This window comes from Suillus discolor (genome assembly GCF_016758755.1).
Source record: "Suillus discolor strain FC423 chromosome Unknown F5147scaffold_20, whole genome shotgun sequence".
NCBI lineage: Eukaryota > Fungi > Basidiomycota > Agaricomycetes > Boletales > Suillaceae > Suillus > Suillus discolor.
In genome coordinates, this window is record NW_024541267.1 from 391192 (window position 1) to 415642 (window position 24451).

Here is a 24451-nt window from a genome sequence, read left to right on the forward strand (position 1 = left end):
GTCATGGGTTGATGGCGGGATACCTAGTTCGGAGTCGATCAATATGGTTGCTTCTCAAACATCGATATTGTTCGAGCAATGTGAACCTTTGAACATCTAAAGAACTTCATAGTATGAGATATATATCGTCTTGAATACATGACACATGCGTTCTGAAGCACCACGTACTTTCGGTCTGGGTGTAAGCTTGCACATTCCACAATAGCATAACTGACATGCTCCACAATTATTGGATAAGCGTGTACAACTTTCAAGCAGGATTCGATGTGCGCATTGAAATTCAGCTGAGCTGGTATCACCTCGTACAGAAAATACGTTTCTCCGCTGTTGTTGCTTTGACAGCATCTATGTCTGTCGGTGCATGCCACAACTATCCAGCTCCTTGCAACACAAATGAAGATTGCTGTCGGGTTTATCTTTGTCTATTTCAAGACGTGAGTATGAGCAGGTCGCTGTGCAACCAAAATTCAACCATATAACTCACCTGCACGCCTTGGTTGTTTGGAATGACATGCACGCCGGTTACTGAAAATTGACCCGGCAACCAGAATAGCACATCGTGACAGTGAGCCCGCCGCTTTGGTGTCGTGGTTGATGGCGGAATACCTAGTTCGGAATCGATCGGTATGGTTGCTTCTCAAACTTCGATACTGTGCAAGCAATGTGAACCTTTGAACATCTAAGTACTCCATAGTACGAGATATATATCGTCTTGAATGCACATATGCATTCTGAAGCACCGCGTGCACGTACTTTCGGTCGGACACCGTTCCCGACGCCCGTCCTCGGTTTGTTTGTGTAACAGTGTTTGTACCGTTCTACCTTACGTAATATACTGAAATGCCTCGGAATTATCATATTGTTACCGGCCCGTACAAATGAACTCTCAAGCTGCTCTACCCGGCACTGCTTCAAGCGGAGGCAGGTCTCCTTTTCGCCGCCCGTCTCACGAATGATACAGTGTCCTTGAGGCTTCAAGTTGCATAAGATATTCGGAATCCGGATTGATCTGAATGACATGTCAATCTGAACGCTTTCAGCGTCTGGCAATGTTCTGATTCTTCCGAAGCTATTAGTTCAAGCCAGCTCTTTGTAAGGAAGAGCTTGGATCATGGATCATCCCAGGTCCATGCGCTACAACGACGTGCCAGGGAAAATCATACACAGCATCACGATGGTCATATGCTCTTGACTCTCCAACTACTTCAAGTTCGTGAATCGCGACGTGTGAACCCTTGTTAACCGCGTGTGTAACTGAATTTGCTTTGCACACGTAGCACATATTGTCCCAACGTTCTCGTTGTTGTGCTTTACAATGCAATGAATAACAGTGAAGCACAGCAGATGTGAGTGGTGCATAGTTTTACTACGTGACTTGATAGTGACTCAACATGCCTAGTTTGATGCACTCGTATGCCGTTCTCGTGGCAAGCAGTATTAAAGGCCTTTTTATCGTTGAGGCCCTCAGGATGACACGATATTTCAGGTATCCTGGTGTATGACCATGCAGCGACCCTCATGGAAGAGATTACTTTCATCTGGTATCGTCCGAAAGCACTATCTGCAATGTTATTTTTGCTCAATCGCTATGTCGCTCTGCTCGGAAATGTGTATGGTTTATTGATCAATTTCGTGCCTGTTCCAGAAGAGGTTCGATAATTTCATTGCGCGTATGCCAAACTGACAGGCTCACAACTTATTTCCGCAGAGGTTTCAACTTTTGTGCTCGAATCTTTCTTGTTTTACTTAACGGAACCTAGCTGTCCGAAATATTTGTTGTCCAGAGAACTCCTCCTTTTTGGTCAACAATTCATCGTTTGCCGTGAGTTTATTTTCATGGCGAGAACTACATATACTGAAATTTCAAGTCATATTGAGTCTTCGGACTTATGCTCTCTACGGTCGTAGCAAGTGTCTGCTGATTTGGATGGTAGTGGTCGTTATTGCTCTTGCAGGAGTAGCTTTTGTGCGTGTTCACACATAATATTCTACTCTGAGAGCACTAACGGTTTCAAGGCGGGAATATTTGGACATTCTTCAAGCACTGTAATCGTCATGTCAGGAGTTATCTGCTACGAATCAGATGTAATAGTGACGTACGTTATTTTCTTCACCATTCTGCACACCTGCTCAAAACATCGCTTCAGACCAGCCGGTCAGTAAACGCGAGTCAGATTTGTATAAACCATGATTTCATGATTTCATCCGATTACAGGTCCTGGACTGGCATGGGTGGCTCTATTTGCCTACGAATTATTCATCTTTGTCCTCACATTATCCAGGATTTTCAAAATTAGAGGAATGCTGCGGTCACCGTATCTGATAATGTCCAGGAAAAACACGGTTGACATCATATTCCAAGATGGTAAAAATTTCGTTGTATCTGTACCGGAAATACTGATCCAAGCGCACGCAGGTGCGATGTATTTCGGGTGAGGTTGCTTGTGATTCTATGTAGTAGATCTGATCCGTGTTCCTTCAGAGCGATGACACTATCTAATATACCGAACATCGTGATGTTCTACGTGAGTTGGCCAATGAAATACTAGTCGAGTCGCACGCTTACATATTGATTTAGTGCGGTTCAGTGAGCACACAGCCGTATTTTGTGACTATTTCTTGACAGTTGGCAAGGATATCAACAAATTCACTCTCGCCACATTTACCAGTTGGTGAGTGGTTCGAAGTGCGATAATAATGGATTTATATTTACATCGCTCTCCAGCATATCCGTGACTCTCGTATCTCGCCTGACGCTTAACCTGCACAAATCTATCGACACTGGCATTTTCACCACTCCTATCCAGGATGATAACCACGATTCCTATATCCTTACTACCAGGGTATCTATCCACGCCCAGACTTTGATTTCCTACTAGAATATTGTGTCGAGCCTGTTTGTACTTCTTCACGTGTGATACCTAGGCCTAAGCATTTGTATTGTGATTGCAAGTATGTGCCGTGGTAAGAATCAAGCCGTTTAACGGAAACCATCAGATGTTCTAGGCCAATGGAGAGCTTTGGCCTCAGCAGCTGCTCAAACCCATTAGTCTCATAAGAACCATATCCTCTGACACAAGTCGATGCGTTTTGGAATACCATGCGTCAAACCTGAGATATATCACACGCCTCACTTTCGCCTTCATCATCAGTCAACCACCATTTCCTTTCCTGCACCCGAACCTTGTTCATCCCGTGCACCTGCTCAGAGACATGCTTCCACCGCTCAGCATACATCCCTGCATTAAGGCGCCGACTCATCACTACCGAATCCCATGCGACGATGGTGGTGAGGTTTGGGAAGATGTCGGAGAGAAACGCTGCGACTGCTACAGTGGCGCGCGCCTCGATCAGGGAGTCAGCGAGACCTATGGTTCGCATGGCTGTGTTTTCTATCCCTTCACGGTCTGATGGCACCTCAATGAACGCATCCGTGTTCAAAGCAATACAAAGCTTTTGAAGTTCATGACAACAGTCAAGCATCGCGATGAGGCCTATCTGAGTGATGCCAGATTTGGCGCGCCATCCAGCTGTGTCGTTGAGGGAGAAGGAATGAAGGTGGGGCCATGCAGAGACCAGTGCCCGGAGGTCGTCATCATCCAGGTGGATACTGTGATTGATATCGATGTCTATCCTGCCCAGGCTTTCAAAGCAGGTAAGGGGTATGAAGTCACCCAAAGTGAAAGTGTGACATGTAACTCCGGAAGTCGAAACGCCACCCAAAGGCAGAACATGAAATCCATTCGGGGCAAGCGGAGGCTGGTAGCCCACACTGATCGGATAGCCCATCAGATTGTGATTGGGTGGCGCCATATAAGGTCCTACATTAGCTTGGAGTTGTGGATAGCCGAATAGATGTAGTGGATGTGATGGTAAGACCCGAGGACTTGGCGGGGTCTTCAATCGCAGGCTCAGATCTTGCAAATGAGTACTCGAGAAACGCCTCAGAGCAGTAAAAAGTGAGGTGATACTAGTAGGTGGCGGATTGGTGTCCACTAGCACGTGCATAGAAGCGGGCGATCCTCCAAGCCTGTTAAAGAATGGGTCTAAGAAAGACATATTCGCTGCGTGGATCTCGAAGTCGCGGACACATGAAAATGCCCCTGAAGGCAAAGACGAGTCCAGTCCGAGTCCTGCGTTGTTTATTATATTGAATGAAAGCTTGCGAAGAGCTGGTTGTTTGGCGAGATGTAAAAGTGCATTACCCTCAATTGCTCCACATTTGATCTCTTTGAGATTGTTCCATGCGCAAAGGGCGTCCGATAGAGAGGGAAAAGTGTCGGTGGGCAGGGTCACTTCTGTGATGTTGGGACAAACGTAGGGCAGCGAAGCCAATATGCTGAGCTCTGGTATATGCCATTTACGACTATTATTTGTGATGGTTATCACCAAGGAAGTAACTGTGGGCCCTGAAAGCGTGCGAATGAACGAGAAAGTCTCAGCTCTTTCGTCATTCCAGGAGATTGATTTCAAATTTGGAAACAAAGGCGAGTTGGTTGGGGGGTGGCAGAGAGAGAGAACGACTGAGACATCCACTGGCCGAGCAGGGTCATGGACACATAGGTGCTCGACACGGCGTGCAAGGCCGCGAAGCACCTCCCATTCTGCCATTTTGAGTGGCCTCCTAAGCTTTGACACGGGTTGTGGCCATGTCTGCATAAGTTCTCGAGGTTCGGATCACCTGTCATAGTAATCCAGGGCAAAGAGCTTACCGCGGTTTCTGCGGTGAAAATCAGGTCAGAGGCCAAGGGTCGTAGTAATGGTGTGAGTCCATCCAGTCGCGACCATAGAGCTCTGGTAGCCACATGATGGAAGACCTTGGAGGTTCTAGCAAGAGAAGCAAGAGTTCTTCCTGCGGCAATACTGCCAGTGTGGTCGTTCTGCACATGTTCACATATGATACAAAGAAGTTCTTGGATAAGGAAAAGTCTGTGCATTCGCGCGCGTTGTGGTGGTGAATGCGACACGTATTGAAAGATGCCACCGGCTCCCTCTGAATCCATTTCCTGTATCAGGCGTGTACCAGCTTGAGTGTTGAATATTGAGGCGATGCAAGAAACAGATGGACCCCGAAAGTCCGTCAGGAACTACTAGAGTAAGTAGTAGTAGACTTGTAGGAAAAAGGGTTTGCGTGATTTCTCGCGTAAGGAATTTAAGGTAAGTCGGACATCGATGTTTATTTATATAGCTCTTATATGAGATATATATGCATCATACACGCACTCTCACATTCATTTACGCCTCCAGATTCAGTGGCAAAATACGCTGTTCACGCCTGCGGGAGATTACAGCAAAATATCATGTGATCGATATGATACAAAAATTTTGAAGACCACCCGATCATTCCGAGATTAGATCGAATACTGAGTGAGTAGTTAATCAACCCAGCCTTCAATGATTGTTTATTCCTTCCTGGAAACCGCCATACTTCATGTTTTTGCACCCTCATACATACCGAGCGAAAGGTCAGGGCTCCTGCACTGTACTTCGAATAAGTAAGATCTGGTAGCCAACCGTTCCCTAGAAAATCATGGACATCGAACTGGGAAAAGTTAATCAATGTATATTGAATCAAAATCTTGAACAAAAAATGTACCTGGTTTATTCGTTGCGGCGCCACCTCCTTTCCTGTTGTCGAATTCTGATCATTCCCCTGATTTGCTGAGAAACGCCTTCCCAACGAGTGGCGTGCACCATCGGGTCCGCGTCCCGTCGGATACGCATTCGATCCGACTTCCAGGCTGTAACCTCATTGAGCCTGGGGAATATATCGGACAGGAATGCAGCGACTACAGTAGTTGTGTGAAGTTGGATAACTGAGTCTGCAAAAGCAAGCGTCCGGATATTCATATTTTGGACTCCACCTCCTGGGCGATCCAAAGGCACCTCTGTAAATGTGTCGGTATCGATTGCAATGCAAAGAGTCTGGAGTTTGGGGCAACATTGAAGCATCTCGAGCAAGCCAATTTGGGTGATGTCGGATTTTACGACCCAACCGTGCATTTTGTTGATACTCAAGGTCCGGAGGTGAGGCCATGCAGCCACCAAGGATGTCAGATCTTCATCTGTGAGATGTATACTGCAATTCACGTCAATCACCAAGGTATCAATGCTACCAAACCGGGTGAGAGGCATGAAATTACTGCCATGAATGCCGGTGTGGGACGGCTGTCCGTTAAAACGATTACCGGTAGGTGACAGTAGCGGGGGTTGAGCCTCAGAGGGCATTCGTATACCAGGCAGACTCTGCAATGAGATATTCTGCAGCTTGACTCCCATGTAATGCTCCGTGAGAAAGGCAAAAAATACTCCCATGTCGCAGGGAGTTGGACCAGCATCCACTTGACCACGGATACATATGGGATGTATGTCTAGTTTCTGCATGAAGTCGATCAAGGAAGGTAGTTTAGGTGCATGAACTTCCAGTTCACGGAGGCGCGAAAAAGTATGCGGAGATAGAGGGTGGTCTGTCAGATCTTGAGAGATGGATTGTGACAATATAAATGCAAGTTTGTGTAAGTAGGTTTGTTTGGCGAGATGACGAAAGATGACGATATCGATTTCACCACATGTGACTTCCTCGAGGTGATTCCATGTGCGAAGCATGTTTGGAATTAGGAAACCGGGGGGACTGGAGGGAAGGGTGATGGCTTTGACAGCAGGGCAAATAGTGGGAACAGCATTCCAAATAGCAGATGCAGCCGCATCCCACCGAGCAGTACGCAAGCAATCAAACTTAAGGGATGTCAAAAGAGGTCCACATAGAGTTTGTAAGAAGCACATCGTTTGGGGTCTGCTGTCATTCCAGACGAGCGAGCGTAGATTCGGGAACAGTGGGGACGTGCCAGTAGGTGGACGGGAAAGTGTAAAGATGACGGATGGTTCTACAGGACGAAGAGGGTTTAAGACACGCAGACGCTGAACACGACTAGCATAGCCTTGAATGATGTCCCATTCTGCTTTTCGAGGTGCCCGTTCAATACCAACCACTGCTGTACCTAGGGGCTAAGGAGATGATAAGTACTCGATGAATTGAATAATAAAGTAAACAACAAACGACATACCAGGCGCCAATACAATCGAGCGACTTCTGCAGGTAAGCATTGGATTAGAGGCGCAACGCCGTCGAGATTTGACCAGAGAGCATTCAATGCCACCGCATGAAAGGCCTTGCAGGTTCTGGCAAGACGTGCTAGAGCCTCTTTGGAAGCATTTGGGATATCATCTTCGTCATACAGATGTTCACATATTATCACGAGTAGTTCATGCACGAGGAATAATCTGTGCATTTTGCCAACAAGGAATCAAGGCCCTAGTCAGCTGGTCCCTGAATGTAATTGGTATATTTATTTGGTCTTGCTTGCGACTAGGATTATTCATACTCAGCTCGCTGTCGGTCATGATGTTCACGACTTTGTTCTGCACCACCAGCACCCTCCATCATGTCAGCTCCCAACTCTCCAAGACTCGTCGACTCGTTTACCGCACCAAGGGAAATATTACAGGAGTTTGCAGATCTTGCGGAAGAAGAGAATTTTGATCCATTCGCAGAAACAGCCTCAAAACGTCAGATTGCGGCACGGCAGTCCGACTACCACAACCGTCGCTTCAGTCGTGTTGCTCAGGAGAGTGCAGATGCTTTTAAACCCGTTGAAGATGGTATGGAGGTGGAAGGAGGATACAAAGAGGCGATGAGACTGGCTAGGTTGGAGCAAGAGGAAGCAAGAGTCAGGCGGGCGATTGAAGAGAAAGAGAGGCAGGAAAGAGAAGAAGGAAAGATGAAAATGGACCTCGACAAGACTCCTCCTCGTGCCGAACTCGAGGATGTCGCCATGGAGCTTGCCGCTGCAAGGGAGCTCGCGAACTCTCGTGAAGCTACTTCTGGGACCAAACGTAAACGGAGATGGGACGTGCCCGAGCCTGTGGACGAGAATGTTGACCCTAATAAGACTGATAAGAACGAATGGTCGAAAGAAGCTTTGGAAGCATCTGCGCCGAAAAAGCGTCGTTCTCGCTGGGACGCTACTCCGGCAGAGGCTGTCGGTGAGACACCTAAGAAATCTCGCTGGGATCAAGCTGCTGTCATTCCGGAAGCCCCAATGACGCAGATAATAATGAATGCGCCGGGTATCATGCAGGAGGATAAACATAATCGTTATCTCAGTGATGAGGAGTTGGATGCTATTTTGCCGGCCACCGGGTATGCTATTGTTACTCCTCCCCCTGGGTATGCACCAATGGTAGCTCCCCGCAAGCTTATGGGTGCACCGGTCACAGAAGTAGGTGGTTTCCATATCCAGGAGGGTTCAGACGCTGCAGCAGTGGCTGCTGCCGCAGGCCTCGCGCCTGAACTTCCCACCGAAATACCTGGTGTCGGTAGTCTTGCATTTTTCAAGGCCGAGGATGCTCAGTACTTCGCCAAGATTCTTAAGGAGGAAGACGAAACGGAGCTTTCGGTGGATGAGATGAAGGAGCGCAAAATTATGCGTTTACTTTTGAAGATAAAAAACGGTACTCCTCCTGTACGAAAAACTGCCCTCCGCCAAATCACTGACAAGGCTCGCGAGTTTGGTGCCGGTCCTCTTTTTGACAAGATCCTTCCCTTGCTCATGGAACGTACTCTCGAGGATCAAGAGCGCCACCTACTTGTGAAGGTCATCGATCGTGTCCTCTACAAGCTCGATGACCTTGTCCGTCCGTACGTTCACAAAATTCTCGTTGTCATTGAGCCACTCCTCATTGACGAGGATTACTATGCTCGTGTGGAGGGTCGCGAGATTATATCCAACCTTTCCAAGGCTGCCGGTCTCGCACACATGATATCCACTATGCGTCCTGACATTGACCACGCCGACGAGTACGTCCGTAACACCACCGCTCGTGCATTCTCTGTCGTTGCCTCTGCGCTCGGTATCCCCTCGCTTTTGCCTTTCCTGAAGGCCGTATGTCGCAGTAAGAAATCGTGGCAGGCGCGGCATACCGGTATCCGTATCGTGCAACAGATCGCTATCATGATGGGTTGCGCCGTCTTGCCCCATCTTCGCAATCTCGTGGCCTGCATTGCGCACGGTCTGCAGGATGAGCAGCAGAAAGTGCGGACCATGACTGCACTCGGACTTGCCGCCCTTGCTGAAGCAGCTGCACCCTACGGTATCGAGTCCTTCGATGAGGTGCTGAAGCCTCTTTGGCTCGGTATTCGTCTACATCGTGGCAAGGGCCTTGCTGCCTTCTTGAAGGCTATCGGCTTCATTATTCCCCTCATGGACCCCGAGTACGCATCCTACTACACCAAGGAAGTCACAGTCATCCTCATTCGTGAATTCCAAACCTCTGACGAAGAGATGAAGAAGATCGTCCTCAAGGTGGTCAAGCAATGCGCAGCTACTGAGGGTGTCACGCCTCAATATATCAAGCAGGACATTCTACCCGACTTCTTCAGGGCGTTCTGGGTTCGCCGCATGGCGCTTGATAGGCGAAACTATCGGCAGGTTGTAGAAACGACTGTCGAGCTGGCGCAGAAGGCTGGGGTGTCCGAGATAGTCGGCAGAGTTGTGAATGAGCTGAAGGATGAAGCTGAGCCTTACCGGAAGATGGTCATGGAGACAATTACCAAAGTCGTCGCCATGCTCGGTGCTTCAGATATTGACGAGCGGCTCGAGGTCCGTCTCGTCGACGGCATCATCTACTCCTTCCAGGAACAGACCACCGAGGATCAAGTCATGCTTGATGGCTTCGGTACGGTGGTCAATGCCCTTGGTATTCGTGTCAAACCCTATCTCACGCAGATCGTCTCTACCGTGCTCTGGCGGCTCAACAACAAAAGCGCTAAGGTCCGGCAACAAGCTGCAGATCTCACGACGAGGCTGGCTGTCGTAATCAAGCAGTGCGGTGAAGACCAACTTCTCAGCAAGCTGGGCCTCGTTCTTTTCGAGCAGCTTGGTGAAGAATATCCCGACACTCTCGGTAGTATCATTGCTGCAGAGGGAGCAATTGCTAATGTTGTTGGTATGACGCAGATGAATCCGCCGGTCAAGGATCTTTGTGAGTTGCTTTTACTATGTCGTAACATTGATTGCTGATACCTGTTATTAGTGCCTCGAATGACGCCTATCCTTCGTAATCGTCATGAGAAGGTGCAAGAGGCATCTATCAACTTGATTGGTCGTATTGGTGAGTGTCGACGTGATGTATTCATTTCATTCGCTAACTTATTCTTCAACCAGCTGATCGTGGGGCAGAATTCGTGCCGGCACGAGAGTGGATGCGCATCTGTTTCGAGCTACTGGATTTATTGAAGGCGCACAAGAAAGGTATTCGGCGTGCTGCTGTCAACTCCTTCGGATATATCGCGAAGTCCTTGGGTCCTCAGGATGTTCTCTCGGTTCTTCTCACCAACTTGCGCGTGCAAGAACGTCAAAGTCGTGTTTGTAGCACTGTCGCCATCGCCATCGTCGCTGAGACTTGTGGTCCCTTCACGTGTATCCCTGCCATCTTGAATGAATACCGGACAGCGGAGCTCAACGTGCGCACCGGTTGTCTCAAAGCCCTCACATTCGTCTTCGAATACATTGGTCCTCAATCGGCGTACTACTGTGACTCCGTGGTCACCATGCTTGAAGATGCACTCACAGATCGCGACCTTGTTCATCGTCAAACTGCTAGCGTCATCGTGAAGCACATCGCACTTGGTGTCGCGGGCATGGGCTGCGAAGACTCTATGATGCACTTGATGAATCTTGTCTGGCCTAACTGTTTTGAAACGTCGCCGCACGTCATTGGCGCTGTCATGGATGCAATCGAAGCAATGCGTGTATGTCTTGGCCCCGGTGTCCTCTTGAGCTACGTTCTTCAAGGTCTATTCCATCCTGCACGCAAAGTCCGCGAGGTGCGTCTTTTCAGGTGCATATTCTATATCGCGTACTGATTCAATTTACTTTGCTACTAGGTCTACTGGCGCGTCTATAACGCATTGTACCTGGGCGCTTCGGATGCTATGGTTCCCTTCTATCCCGACCTGGGTGAGCTCAGCGAAGGACAAAATGTATATGACAGGCATCCACTGCAGATGTTCCTCTGAACAACGTCGAATGCTGATATGTATGATTAGGCACCGAGTTACTTATGTTTTTATTACCATGCCTTGTGTAGATCTAAGTGCAATAATGGAATGATGGGTCCTTCAACATCACGTCGAGCATCTGATGTTTCGTGTCAATCGTTGTTCATAACTACTATTCAGTTCATGCCGAGCGGATTGACAACATTTCAGACTGGCGTATTGTAGACATCTATGCGAGGTATTATGTGTATGGTCTAAGCAAATGAACAAAAAGTATCGTAAAACCGTAGTAGGAACCGGAGAAAACAGCCAGAAAATATCAGAGCAGGTCTTGTTCAATTAGAGTACGAAGGAGGTCCTGGAGCCATATTGCGTCAGAATTAACCTTGCAAAACGATCAGACCAAGCTTACCGACTAAGCGCACAGAGTTCTGTATAGCGGATTGCAAGGTCATCTTCTCGCCATCCGAGAGACTGTCGATGATGCGAACAAGACCATCTAGGGAAGCCTTGCGGTCTTCCTCTGCAACCTCCGCAAAGTGACTAAGCAAATGATCGGCCTTGAGTTTCGACAAGGTTAGCGTGATGTCGAGCTGCTCAAGGACTTCAGCCAAAGCACGATTGTTAGACAAGTCGATATCAGGGATAAGCGAGTCCAACAGTGCGGCGCGCTCCTCGGACTCCATCTCGGGGTTACCATCTTCAATCTGATCGAGCAAGCCGGAGCGTGCGATGCGGGCGCGAAGGGCCCAGTAGAAGTATCTCCGGGCATCTTTCCATATGGCGGGTTTCGCACATCCTTTGGCTTCCATTCGCCCAGCGCGACTGTACATAAATCAGACAAAGATCGTCTTTTGGGGCTGGAGGAAACACCTACTCATGAAGGTCTGCGTAAAGCAAAGCAAGCTGCTTATACGTAGGCTGCAAAAAGGTCTCCCTATTGGCTAATGCCTGCGTTGCCTGGGCTCTCTCCTCGGCAGTCTTGCTGGTATCCTTGCTAGCTTGCTTAAGCTCTGCGTACGTCGAGTCAAGACGCTCCATCAATGTCAAGATCTTGTCTCGGCGCATCTTGATCTCAACAATACCCTCCGGCTCGAGAACACCAGCACGAGCCTCGACATCTGCATACATCTCCATCTTCTCCGGGTTGATCGAGGGATCAAGAACGACCCAGGCACCGCCGCGCAGTTCACCGTTGGGGACGATGTAAACAAAGACAGGCTGTTTGTAGGCGGACAACCCATCAACGATTTTTGAGCCCTGTTTGAGCACCTCGTCGTACATGTCCTGCTGACCACCGGAGAACCCACGCCAATTGGCGAAGATGATGAGAGGGAGTCCTTCGCGATTGAAATCGAAGATGGCCTGGGCGGTTTTGTAGGCGGAGTTGGGGTACCAGACTTGACCTGCCTCCATGACTCGTTGTTCAAACGACGCTGGGTTAGCAGGATCTGCGGGAACAATGCGCTCAATTGTCCGGGTCTCGACAGCAATAACACCCATAGGAATACCACCAAGGCGTGCGCGGCCAACTACGACAGTCTGGGCCCACCCGCCGAGTGTCTCCTGGAAGGACCCCTTGTCGAAGAAGCCAGTGAGCCATTGCGACGTGTGTTCATCTTCTTTGCCTTCAATGAACCAACGGGGATCATAAGGACCCTTGGGAGGCGTAAAGGCGATATCGCGATCCCAAGAGTCTGAGGTTTCGCGAATAGGCAGGGAGTCGCCCTTCGACTCTGGAACATATGATAGCCACTGCAAGATGTGCGTGACACCCTCCAAGTCGCTGCTAGCGGTGAGATGCGATACACCGTTCTTGTACATGATCTGCGTCCCTCCAAGCTGCAGGTTGGAGGTATATACCTCCCGTCCGAGCACCTTGTTCAGGGCTGGAGCACCAGTGAGAATGATAGGCTGGCCCTCGACTTGCACTGCACGTTCTCCAAGACGCACGAGATAAGCTCCGATTCCAACTGACCGAGCGGTGACCAAAGTGATAGTGAAGATGTCGTCGTATGCCCGTGATGTTTCCCCAGCGATAAGACCTGATCCCTTCAGACTCTCAACACCGAGACCATCCTGCAGACCTATAATGTCGGTGATCTTGTAGCGCAGCTCGCCATTAACCTCTATCTCAGCTGTGCGCACAGATGCAGCAGCCTTCTCTTGAACCTTCAGGTAGTTCTCCCGAGTCAGGTAAATGTAATCGATGCCTTTCTCAGGGTGCCCATCATCGTTCCAGGAACACGAAAAGAGGTTCATCACTTCTTCTCCCAAGCCAATGCGAGCGCCAGAGTTGGCAGAAAGGTAAACGCGAGGAAGGCCGTGTTCGCGAGCGTATTTGGTGACTATGTAAAAGAATTGATCTTCGATAGGACCAAACGAGCCAATTTTGTAGGTGATATCGTTGGCAATCACAACTATCTTGCGCCCGCTGGGATACTCAGGCGTCCTGAGAGTGAACACCCAAGCAACCATACCAAAGGTGTTGTTTCCTGGAGCACGTTCAACTTCTGCGAGTTCATCGTGCTCATCAAGCACGAGTTCCTTCGCCTCCAGAGTGTTCTTAGGTGAGCTCAGGGAAGAATCAGTCGCGCGGGCCTTGATCCAGAGGTTGTGCAAGGCTTTGGAAAAGAGCTCGGGGAAGTCATACACATAGGTGGTACCGATAAGATGCGCCTGATAACGCTTGGGTTGCAACGACTCTTTGGTTGGGTACGGCTGGTGGACGGGCTGGAGGTGGAGAGGCCCCTTTTCCCCAATGGATTTCAGGATAGTGGTGCCTTTGTCTGTTGTGATCTCCTGATAACCATGGAAGTTGACTACAAATCCAGATACGTTCTCTATAATGCAGCGAATAGGGGTAACATTCCCCTCGCTATCTTCCAGGGCAATGCGAATTTCAGAACCAGTGACGTGGAGACGCCATAACCGTTTTCCATGTCGCTCAATGAATCCAGCGATAGCCGTCAAAACGTCTTCATATGAGACTGCGAGGTTGTAGACGAAGTTCATGAAGATGTGGTTGACGTCAGCATTGCGGTGTTGTGCACTGACAACTTCCAGTGCGTCGAGAACGCTCGTGACAAGACGATCAGTTTCAGAAACAAGGTACTCTGCGGTACTCATCGAGCCACGTAGGCGTCCGGGACGGATGAGTGCGCGAATGAAGAAGCGGTTGTCCAGTTGGTTCTCCCGAGCAACGGCATGGTAGATGTGAATCTGCTTGGTCTCGACGAAACAGGGTGTAAGTTTGTAGTGGGACAAACGGCTGAGCTCCAGCTGGAAAGCAAGAGCCGGTTCAATGTTACGGATGGCTTGCTCCTCGACCCAGGAGCCGCCGGAGTTGCGAAGGGTGAAATACATAGGGTATTGCCCGCGGCGGCAGATAAGAATAGTGACGCGACGGACGCCACGCTTTGCGAGTACGCCATTGCGATCGTTCAAGAACTTTGTCAACTGCTCCGCCCAAGTTTCTTCGGCAACGTCATCGGTCTTGTCAAAGATACGGAGTGCTAGATTCATCACGTTAGGCGGCTGGTTGTTACCATAACGCTGGGTGAATTCGTCGACGTCAAATATAGGGAGGAGGTCGGCAACCTTCTCGAAGCCTCGTGCCATGGCAGCAAGGTCAGAGAATGATGAAATGACACCACTTCGAATAGGCTGAGACTGGCTGCGACTAATGAGATAGGTTAAATCGCTGACTGAGCCCTGGCGGCGAGGGTCACTATGATCAAGTGAGTGAGTCGAATGAAGAAGCCGCTGTACGGTAAACTCACGGTGCAGTGACGCTTGGAGTCGATGGTGGCGAATGAGATTGACCAAGGTTAAACCTCCAAGTGGCAGCGCTTGGCAATTCACCGTCATCCGAACCATCACCCTCCTCGTAGTCGATGGATAGAAGTGAGTAAGCGCGGTAAGCACGTCGGATATAAACCTCGAAGGCAGCTGATAGACGGTCTCAGTCAAAATTACTGCATTAGTTCATCAAGTTAAAGACGCACCCATTGTGACAACTGGGTCGGAGTGCGAGAAGAACGCAGGAAGGACGTCATAGACGGTATAACGCGAGTCACTCAACTCTCGTAAAATTTCAGGAGATGGAGCCCTGAATAGGTTGTTAGCGACAGTTACAACATCAAATTAATTGTTTTACCTGCTAGCAGTGCCAGATTCACCATAAACGCTCGAAGAGACCGATGCTTTCAAAATAGCCTCCATTTGAATGAGACGCTCTTCGTATGACGGCATCTGCCCGAGAATGAGAACCTCGCGAGCCTTAAGAGAAACGGAGGTGGAGGACCTGAAGATTCTCGGTGAGTGATTATAACGAAAGGAAATACAAGACCCTACTTGGATTCAAGAGCTGCAAGGTCGTTGAGGACCTGGTAAAGTCGACTTTCTGCGTTCGAAACAGGCAAACCACTTGTCTTGACGTAGTCGAGCATGGCCAACACTAGCTTCGACTTGCTCTGCGCCTTTGTGTGACTGAGTACAAGTGCGACAACCTTGTCGAGATCGTCCTTATGTTGTTCTCGAAGTTTGAGGACACGGGCCTCAATGCTTCCACCGAAGAGTTTCTCAGTCTGCTCGTATGCAGAAAGAAGGTTGGCGATCGTGTGCACCTCGTGACCTTTCATACCACCCATAAAGCGTTCCAGGACGTCATATAGAGCAGTGAGTTGCATGCGGAACATTGCCCTGTCATTGGGCAAGATGGAGTCCTGAACGTAGTGCTCGAGTACCTTCTTGATGCGCACTGCGGGGAACTCGTGAGCGTCGCTCTTCGATTTGGCAGTCTCGATCGCGCCACGGATACCCTCTTCAAGTTTTGCGGGCAAGCGGCCGGCAAGTGCAGATAAGATAGCGTTGACCTCAGAGTAAGGAAGCTCAGGGTCATGCAACACCTCGATGAGGTCCTTGAAGGTTGAGGCCATGATAGCCTGATTGTCATAACCCTCAAGAATGTCGTTGAGTGTACCCATACAGCGAACAAAACGCTGATAAGTCTTGTTGCCGATGATACCAGGAAGACCCATAGGAGGGAGAAGGCCTTCAAAAGGTTTAGCGTGCTTGACGCGAGCTGGGTCATCCAGGGTCAGAATGCCAAGGATATCACCGGGTTCGAGGCTGACACCAGGCTGCTTGACAAACTGGACTATACCGTCCTCAGCAGCTACGAGTGGCATATACATCTTCATGACCTGGAGACAACTAGCTCAGGCACTGAAACATCACGTCTATACTATAGAATACTTACCTCGATTTCTGCGTAGGTCTCGCCAGCGTTAATATGATCACCACTATCGACAAGGAACCTGACAAGCTTGCCGGGACTCGGGCTTCTGAGTTGCGTGGGATCATTCTCCTGCTCAATCAAACAAGTTTTTGCGTCGACCATGAGACGCAGCGCGCCTACTTCCTCTCTCCAATATACGGAATGACTCCGGCCATCGAGCATGACAAGCAATCCACCATCAGCCAGCGGACGAGCACCAACCATGGTCCGACCACCGTTCAAGAACAACGTCCACATATTCTTTGAGGAGCGTGCGCAAGTAAAGTTATACCGAGTGTTCTCATAGATGAAATCTACGCCGAAGACGGTTTTGAGCAGGTCACGAGCAGGAACCTGACCCTTGTCAAGGATGCGTTTGTACTCGCTGGTGCAAGCGTCAGCAGCGAGATGAGCTTTCGTCACGGCACCACAGACGACAGCAAGAGTAGCGTCAGGACGCTCGGCAGTGAGCTTGTTGCTGATAAGGGTATCCAGCCACCCAGTTGTGAAGGTGTTTTCGGTGAACGCCTCGAGCTCAAGAAGCTTGATGAGATACTCGACAGTAGTTCGGAAGTCACCACGAATGCTGAGCTCCTTCAACGCGACAATCATGTTCTTCCTACTCTCGGATCGATCCTCGCCATATGCGAAAATATGACCAAATTGAGAATCAGCAAACTCATGCAAACCACCCGCAGTGCTGACGGAGAAGTAACCCCACACATTTGTACTGGAACGGAAGTTGAGCTCTTGCAAAGATCCAGATGAAGGTTTGAATCCAGCGTCAGGGTTCTCGGCAGTGATACGAACTGCAACGACATGACCTTTGGGACGCGGTTTGCGCTGAAGCTGATTCGACTCAGGCTTTACCATGTCGAAATCGATTTCGGACGAAGCATTAGGAGCCACGCCGTAAAGAGTGCGGATATGACGGATCCTGTGGAGGGGGATACCCATGGCTACCTGTAGTTGGGCAGCAGGCAAATTGACACCGGAAACCATTTCAGTCGTCGGATGCTCGACTTGCAAACGAGGGTTCAGCTCAAGGAAGTAGAACACATCCTCCCCATGACTGTAGAGATCTGAAAGGGAATAAGTCAGCAAATTTGAAAGGGCCCATGAAAAATGATGCGCATACATTCAACTGTTCCTGCGCTGACATATCCGACTAGCTTCGCCAACCGGACTGCTGCACGTTCCATCTGCTCAAAGGTATCCTCCTTTGCAATGGTGACGGGAGCTTCCTCGATAATCTTCTGGTGGCGACGTTGAACGGAACAGTCACGTCCGAATAAAGAGATGGCATTGCCATACTGATCGGCGAGTAACTGAACCTCTAAGTGTCGCGCTTGACCAGCTAGCTTCATGATGAAAATGGGCGATCCTGGGAAGGTAGGTTAGGAGACGCTTAAATCGAATTAAATCATGCGGTACCTGGAATTTCTCCTGCAACGGCGTGGAATGCATTTTTGAAAGCATCCGGATGATCGACTTTACGAATGCCCTTTCCTCCTCCACCCTCACTGGCCTTGATCATAATTGGATATCCAATAGTCTCGGCCTTAGCGAGACCCTCCTCGACACTTGTGATACAAGCATTCTTGTACGCTTTGTCAGGGACGGTCACAAAACCCTGCTCTGACATGATAGTATCCGAAATGCCAGTGCCCGACCAAGCCATGCAGGGGACATCCGCGCTCTGAGCGACGATCGTACTTGATATCTTGTCTCCCAAGCTCCTCATGGCACTTCCTGGGGGACCGATGAACACTATACGGTTCTTCGATGCAGCGAGACTTTCAGGTAGTCGAGGGTTTTCAGATGCATGACCCCATCCTGCCCAAACGGCATGCACGCCAGCACGTTCGGCAACATCGATGATAAGGTCAACGTTGGCATAATTGTTATTGTTCGATCCTCCTGGAACCTCGATGTACTGGTCCGCCATGCGGATGTACTCAGCATTTACCTTGAGGTCCTCAGGAGTTGCCATAACTGTAAACTCGACAGCTCGCTCTGTTCCGAACGTTTCATAACTCCATTGGCGGATGGACCGAATCTCCTTGACCGCCGCGATGCCTGTGGATTATGAGTTAGCCTTCCCAGCATGATCTGTTTTGGTGCGTACCGTTATTTGCAATAAGTACCTATAAAAGATAAAAATTGATCAGAATTCAATGAATGGGGTTCGATAAAGTACATGAAACACAGTTTAAAGAACCCGAGAGATGGCTTACCTTCGTGATAACTGTATGACCGCCATTAGCCTTTACAAAGTCCGTAACACGACCAGCGGGAGCCTTATCCAGCGAATTTCCACCTGAGAATGAGATCAACATCCAAAACGCGTCATTTATTATTCAATGATAGGACGCGTACCTATGAAGTGGGCTACTTTTGAGTGATCGTAAGCTGACATCGTTGCTGCCAGTGATTGATTATTGGATGAAGAGAATTCGCCAGCAGACTGTGCTGCCAGAGATGGGAGATGATGATGGGAGGAAAGAGAGAGACAAGTGGGACACAGATATGATGGGGGCTTGTCAAGTATTTTACTTCTTGACTGAGCCCCAAAAGTATGTACTTTGTTACGTAATAACCAATTATAAGTATCTCAGGTGTCAATGGTTCTTCTCATTCTTATCGAGTGTTTCGAAACAGGTTTCAGAATATGCCGGCACAGCGCAGCAACAGCATTGTCGTCCGATATGTTCTCAATACTCGTCCTCGTCGTTTTTTGTAAGATCTGCTACAAGGGTGCGGGCACACTGACATTTATGTAACCTCCCCAACGGAAGTTTTCCATGAGAAATTCGTTTATTCGTTTGTTTCATACACACGAGACTGCCTATCTTACAAGATAGCTAATCATTACAACTACGTTTAAAAAACTTTGATCACACGCGATTACCGCGGCAAATACAAGCGAAGTCACCCAAAAAGTCACCTGAAAGTGAGTAGCGACATAGGGGCTATTTCTAGATTCCATTCCCATCGACGCGCTTAGATCAATCCAAGAGGTGAGTTTCGTCAGCATTCAGAATCAACCTCGTAAAGAAACGAATTTGTTCCAAGAAGCCTTCTGCTCTGATGGCTAAAGATCGAGACCGCCATGTTATTGAGTAAAACAGCAGGTAATGCGGCAGTCCGCTTACCTTCATTAATGGTATGCGCGCCATTATAGCCATCAGTGGTACCACGGTGGCCATATCGGAAAATGTGTCTGGTAAGGCTCCAGTAGTGCCTTGTGTCTGGAAAACGCATGTTCAGATGATTTCCGTGTTCTCGTCATCAGCGCCACCTACCCGTGTTTCCTGTGAAACATGTTAGTCATCGATATGAAGTATTAACGCGCTAGTCTACCTAGGGAAAGACCAGGTGATACGACAGAAAACTCAGGGAAGTCGTCCGTACGGAGGTTGGTCTTCAGCGTGGACAAGATGGTACCCGAAAGTAGTTCATATGGCCCACTTCCGGTAGTTGGGGTGACAGGTGCGGGTTCTAATCCAGAGCCGAATGCATCTGAAACCTTTACAAGACCCCACGTAGTAGATGCCTCGAGGCCGATTTCCTTCCCAAATGCATTCAGAGACATATTGTGCTTCGCCGCGACAGGTGCGACGATGCTCGCAAACCGGTCTTGAAGTTCAGAAACAGAGCTGGTTTATTGTGAGCGGATTGGTCTGGATAGTGATACACCTTCTCATACCTGTGGTCTGCGATTCTGTGGTTTGTAATGGCATAAACGGCTTCAGGGAGTGCGTTAATCTTAACGCCACCGTAGATGATGTCTGATCAACTGTTCCTTCAAGCTGCCAACGTGAGATGATCTTGTTTACTTACCGATGGCTTGAGTTGTGCCTGCTGAAGCAGAGTATGCTGGGTCGAAATCGTCAAGCTTTGTCTCTAGCTCATGCAATTTCTCATCGCTAGTCTGCGATTCGATGACGAGTTTGCGCATCTCAGAGGGGAACCCAACATCGTGCTTTGCCCTGCACTGCAAACCCTGATAGTAGGTTCGGTCGCGTGCAAGCCTCGGGATGTGTGGGTTCGCCTCCAGCTCGGTGACAACGCTGGCGAGGATACCAATGCCCTGCATGCTATGAGACATGTTATTGTGTGTAAGTGGTGTGCTTACGGTGTGTCTAGGAGGTCTGCTTGAGTGCCCTCCAGGTGTGAGAACATCCACGCGAACGTCCAAGTACCCTTTCTCAGCAACTGCGGGAGTTGCAAAAACGGTACCGCTCAAGTCTGAGAATCCTCCTTGATGGATTTGAGAAGTCGAGTGCAACTCAATCGAAGAACCATCTTACCTCCTTCATCGACAATCATTGAAATGGAATCTTCCCCATAGGTATTTACGAGATACTCCCCAATTGCCGCAGCTCCCTATGATAATATTGGCATATTTTCAGTCGAATAAAAAGCGCACTCACAGTTTCCCCGCCACGCTCCTCGTCGATGCCATAAGCTAAAATGACGGTTCTTGTAGGTTTGAACCCTTGCTCCAGGAGAGTCTCGATGGCGGTCCTATCGTAACCCTCAGTATCGCGATGACGCTTATGCTACTCTTGACTACTCACATGATGCCGATGACTCCAGGCTTGTCGTCGCAGCTACCTCTCCCCCAAATCCACTCACCATCATAATAGCCCGAGAATGGGGGGTTGATCCAGCTAGCTTCAGTTGCAGCGAGTGCGGGGACCACATCTATATGCGCGGCCAAGAGAAGTGGCTTTAAAGATGTGTCTGTCCCTTGCCAGTGATAGACAAGTGCATAGGTCGCAACCTTGGTGCGTTGCAGAGTGGCGTGGCTTTTTTCTCTTAAGAATGCTTTGGTATGACCAATATATGCCACTTACACCTTTGGGAAACGCTGTTCGATGTAGGTATGGAAGTCATCAAATACCTCCCACCGCGGGTCCTCTTCTGGAGCGCCAAGATCGTCATAACATACAGTCCTATGACCATTTCAATGAAGGAGAAGCGACCCCCGAGACAAAATACTCACGGGATCCTTACGGCGCCTCCCAGTGACTCATACGCCTTTAGTTTGAACTCTTTGGTTCCGTACTCCTCATCGAGAGTGTCGATTAGTGTCGTGTGGCTTGAAGGTGTGATAGCAGAGACTTGTGGACACATGTCATCATCAATAGCGAGTAACCTCTGGCTCTCGTGAGAGGGGAAGGCACTGGTTGTAAGATATGGCCAGAAGTGATGTGAGAGCAGTACAAGACCCAAAAAACATGCAAAATGAAGGATCTTCGACCGTAAAGCACTGCGTCGACGCTTGTAGTTTTGAGTTGCGTGCCATACAAACTCTGGATCCGCATTGGCTGTCCAATGTATGTTTTGGACAGTGGAAGGTGCCTTTTCATCAGCGAAAGACTCTCGCTCTGTCTGTGTTGCTTGACCCATGAAGATAGGAAGAGACTCGACTTTCCTGCCGTGAGATCTAGAGCCTTGCCAGAATCATAAGATAAGGTGTATGCACACTAGTGCACATGACGTCACACGAGTGTCACGGCGGCCCGAGCGAATTAGTAATGCACGAGCAATCTGATAGTCCTATTCAATTATTGTTGCACATGGGATGATTAGTATTAGCAAGCAGGTCAGTTGTATATCACAGGGACATTTTATTTGGTTCTATTCTGTGATGCCTTGGGTGCGAAACCTTCCGATTTGGACATGCCATTAAGCACCCGGAGGATTGAGAAGGTGAACGACGGCGAGCACGCCGGGTTTAGAAGGTATTCACTGGATCGGAAGTGTCAAATATGCCAACTTAAGTCGAAACATCGAATATGAATATGTTCTTCATTACCTCGCAGCATAATAGATGGCTTCCTGTAGGCTGACATAGAATAGCTCGATAACAAATCAAAAAGGAGGGAATCCATATCAGGTCCTAAACCGTGAGTGTCGTGCTGCTCCTTTGAATCGGTATGTCAAGCGGGAATTCGTGCATGGCCATTGGCCATGATGTTCGGCGTTGAATACTTGCTTGCCTACTGCTCGAGCACTGAATTTCAATATATGTGCAGACGTACATTGCCGTTCCAAAATTAATTTATCCCACATTTTTTGAGCCTCCCGGAAGTTATCTGATTTGAACATTTATACATTCCACAATTTTTAGGCACTCACTGGGGGCTGTTGCTAGCGATATTGACCTCCAATTAATAGATACTGTCTCGACACCTCTAACCAAGATAAGCGCAGTTTCCCCAGGTTAGAAATGGTCGTCGACTGTCTCTCGCGTGACTACTTTCCGAGGTTCCTTAGTCCTGGTTGGTGTTGCGTGTAGGCTCCATGTGTCCCAGATTCCATGTGAAACAAGATTAGACCTGAATATGATATATCAAATACAGGATGTAGTACGGCATACATACAGCTTATTGACACGATGAAGTGCGATGCGCGCATGCAGGTCAACAGAATAAAGGTTGGCGTGGCGTGTGAACTGATGGTTTCGCCTCGTTGCAGTGGCCATTCTTTGCGGGGCAAGGGGATGAGCCTAGGCGCTCGAGAAGCTGTCTGTATAAGACAACTAAATTTTAAAGGCAAAGCAGTTCCATGCAAACGATTGGAAAAAACAAAGTCTTGTTCACTTACTGTCAGGGTCCAGGGAAGCCGGCAGCACCTAGCGAGAAGAGGTTTCCAAATCGACTAGTCGATGAGATTCTGGAGGAATATCGCGACGAAGCAGTGGGCACTGGGAACCGACAAGAACACAGAGGACTTGCGTGTGCCCTGCGGAGATAGGGATGGGATGTCCCTTCGGGTCCACATGCTGATTGTGACGAAGGTTCTGTTGCATGTGCACACCCTGCGATGGACACAGCCTGTATCGACCAGAAGTTAATAGAATAACGCCTAAGATACATCGTGCAAGGGTAAAATGAGAGTGCGAGAATGCAACATGGACTCAGAGTGTTGTCACCTGACAGACTGTTGAACCAGTTCACGGCATCTATGAGATCTAGGCTAGAAATTAGCTATTCTTGTTATTGAAATATTGAAGGAGCGTGCAGGGCGCGTTTCGATTGGAGCATGTGGTTCAGATAAACACGATGATGATACGTTAACCCATTTTAGCCACGTTTACAAAAATTAAAGTCAACGCTACTTTCTAACGCGATCTCCCTTCAACCGCACGCGCAAGCGCACAACTGCCGCCTGCACGCCCCAAAACTCAAGGCAGGCCTATCTAAGACATATATAAACTCATACAAAGCTGAAAAAACATCCCAGATTACCCTCTTCCTTACCTCACTACCATGGCAGACAACGCAGTAACATCTACCGAGACTGGCTCCAGCCCCAGAGAACACAATGCTGCCGGAGGGCCCAAGGCTATCATTAAGAACGTGGATATGACTGAAGAGATGCAGCAAGAGAGCGTTGAGATCGCATCTGCTGCTCTCGAGAAATACAACATCGAGAAGGACATCGCTGCACAGATCAAGAAAGAGTTCGACAGACGACATGGCCCCACGTGGCACGTTGTTGTCGGAAAGAACTTTGGCAGCTACGTGACTCATGGTATGTCTTTCATGCGTTGTGTTAGCCCTCGCCGGATGTGATGGTTATGCAACCTGTTTGCTTTTATCGATCTCCTACAACTTTCTTGCGCTTCTGTCCTTTCTGAGAAGAAATCTAATCCGAGTCATTTCTTCCAGAAACAAAGCACTTCATCTATTTCTACGTCGGATCGCTTGCTATTCTCATCTGGAAGTCATGAAACAACTGTAGATTCACGTCGGATAGATCAAGTAAGTTTTCTTACCTTCAATCGCGTTTCCTTTAACCAAAATGATTATAGTACAGACAGACGCGACTCACCACTTTTCACCATGTGTATTGTACATTCCTCTGAATCCGCATTTGCCTCGCACGTCAACCGTCTTGTAATGTCCCCGCTTTTCGTGTACAAACTGTTCATTACTTTCGTGGAAGATTACCCTTTGGAACGAACACTGGCTGATAAGTTCCTAGTCCGCAATATCTTGGAATCAAGTTGAGCCAAGACATGCACTGTCTTTAGATATGTCAGGTATTCGATGGCAATGACACTGATCATGACATGCAATCGTTGCAATGCATGA

The 24451-nt window shown here is 48.8% G+C and overlaps 7 protein-coding genes across 7 annotated transcripts; 3 read left to right on the forward strand and 4 right to left on the reverse strand.

Annotated features, from left to right (window-relative positions):
• Positions 1-1518: 1518 nt before the first annotated feature.
• Positions 1519-2879, forward strand: F5147DRAFT_651793 (uncharacterized protein; the record flags this gene model as incomplete). The annotated part of the gene is made up of 8 exons (XM_041433555.1): positions 1519-1650; positions 1761-1822; positions 1909-1966; positions 1999-2096; positions 2148-2155; positions 2216-2416; positions 2579-2672; positions 2726-2879. The coding sequence occupies 8 exons, from the start codon at positions 1519-1521 to the stop codon at positions 2877-2879; spliced, it is 807 nt and encodes a 268-aa protein (XP_041294204.1).
• On the reverse strand, positions 2742-5169 carry F5147DRAFT_130565 (uncharacterized protein). Its single transcript, XM_041428182.1, has 2 exons — positions 4713-5169; positions 2742-4653 (listed from the first exon to the last, which is right to left on the reverse strand). The coding sequence occupies exons 1-2, from the start codon at positions 5001-5003 to the stop codon at positions 3106-3108; spliced, it is 1839 nt and encodes a 612-aa protein (XP_041294205.1). The 5' UTR covers positions 5004-5169; the 3' UTR covers positions 2742-3105.
• A 115-nt stretch (positions 5170-5284) lies between these two features.
• Positions 5285-7321, reverse strand: F5147DRAFT_634137 (uncharacterized protein). Its single transcript, XM_041432856.1, has 3 exons — positions 7065-7321; positions 5597-7005; positions 5285-5542 (listed from the first exon to the last, which is right to left on the reverse strand). The coding sequence occupies exons 1-2, from the start codon at positions 7287-7289 to the stop codon at positions 5602-5604; spliced, it is 1629 nt and encodes a 542-aa protein (XP_041294206.1). The 5' UTR covers positions 7290-7321; the 3' UTR covers positions 5285-5542; positions 5597-5601.
• Positions 7299-11186, forward strand: F5147DRAFT_634138 (armadillo-type protein). Its single transcript, XM_041432857.1, has 5 exons — positions 7299-7327; positions 7383-10041; positions 10093-10170; positions 10224-10885; positions 10946-11186. The coding sequence occupies exons 2-5, from the start codon at positions 7443-7445 to the stop codon at positions 11075-11077; spliced, it is 3471 nt and encodes a 1156-aa protein (XP_041294207.1). The 5' UTR covers positions 7299-7327; positions 7383-7442; the 3' UTR covers positions 11078-11186.
• Positions 11187-11205: 19 nt separating this feature from the next.
• Positions 11206-18835, reverse strand: F5147DRAFT_130585 (acetyl-CoA carboxylase). The gene is made up of 13 exons (XM_041428183.1): positions 18720-18835; positions 18578-18660; positions 18469-18487; positions 17775-18419; positions 17479-17724; positions 16323-17422; positions 15416-16266; positions 15219-15365; positions 15067-15170; positions 14842-15010; positions 11937-14789; positions 11472-11884; positions 11206-11417 (listed from the first exon to the last, which is right to left on the reverse strand). The coding sequence occupies exons 1-13, from the start codon at positions 18757-18759 to the stop codon at positions 11395-11397; spliced, it is 6693 nt and encodes a 2230-aa protein (XP_041294208.1). The 5' UTR covers positions 18760-18835; the 3' UTR covers positions 11206-11394.
• Positions 18836-19145: 310 nt separating this feature from the next.
• On the reverse strand, positions 19146-21834 carry F5147DRAFT_130607 (uncharacterized protein). Its single transcript, XM_041428184.1, has 12 exons — positions 21352-21834; positions 21203-21301; positions 20924-21154; positions 20777-20870; positions 20654-20729; positions 20479-20603; positions 20184-20433; positions 20050-20131; positions 19704-19999; positions 19646-19654; positions 19496-19591; positions 19146-19434 (listed from the first exon to the last, which is right to left on the reverse strand). Exons 1-12 carry the CDS (start codon positions 21756-21758, stop codon positions 19349-19351), a joined length of 1851 nt encoding a protein of 616 aa, XP_041294209.1. The 5' UTR covers positions 21759-21834; the 3' UTR covers positions 19146-19348.
• A 1586-nt stretch (positions 21835-23420) lies between these two features.
• On the forward strand, positions 23421-24442 carry F5147DRAFT_689354 (outer dynein arm light chain 8). Its single transcript, XM_041436960.1, has 3 exons — positions 23421-23888; positions 24026-24118; positions 24169-24442. Exons 1-2 carry the CDS (start codon positions 23624-23626, stop codon positions 24085-24087), a joined length of 327 nt encoding a protein of 108 aa, XP_041294210.1. The 5' UTR covers positions 23421-23623; the 3' UTR covers positions 24088-24118; positions 24169-24442.
• Positions 24443-24451: the final 9 nt, after the last annotated feature.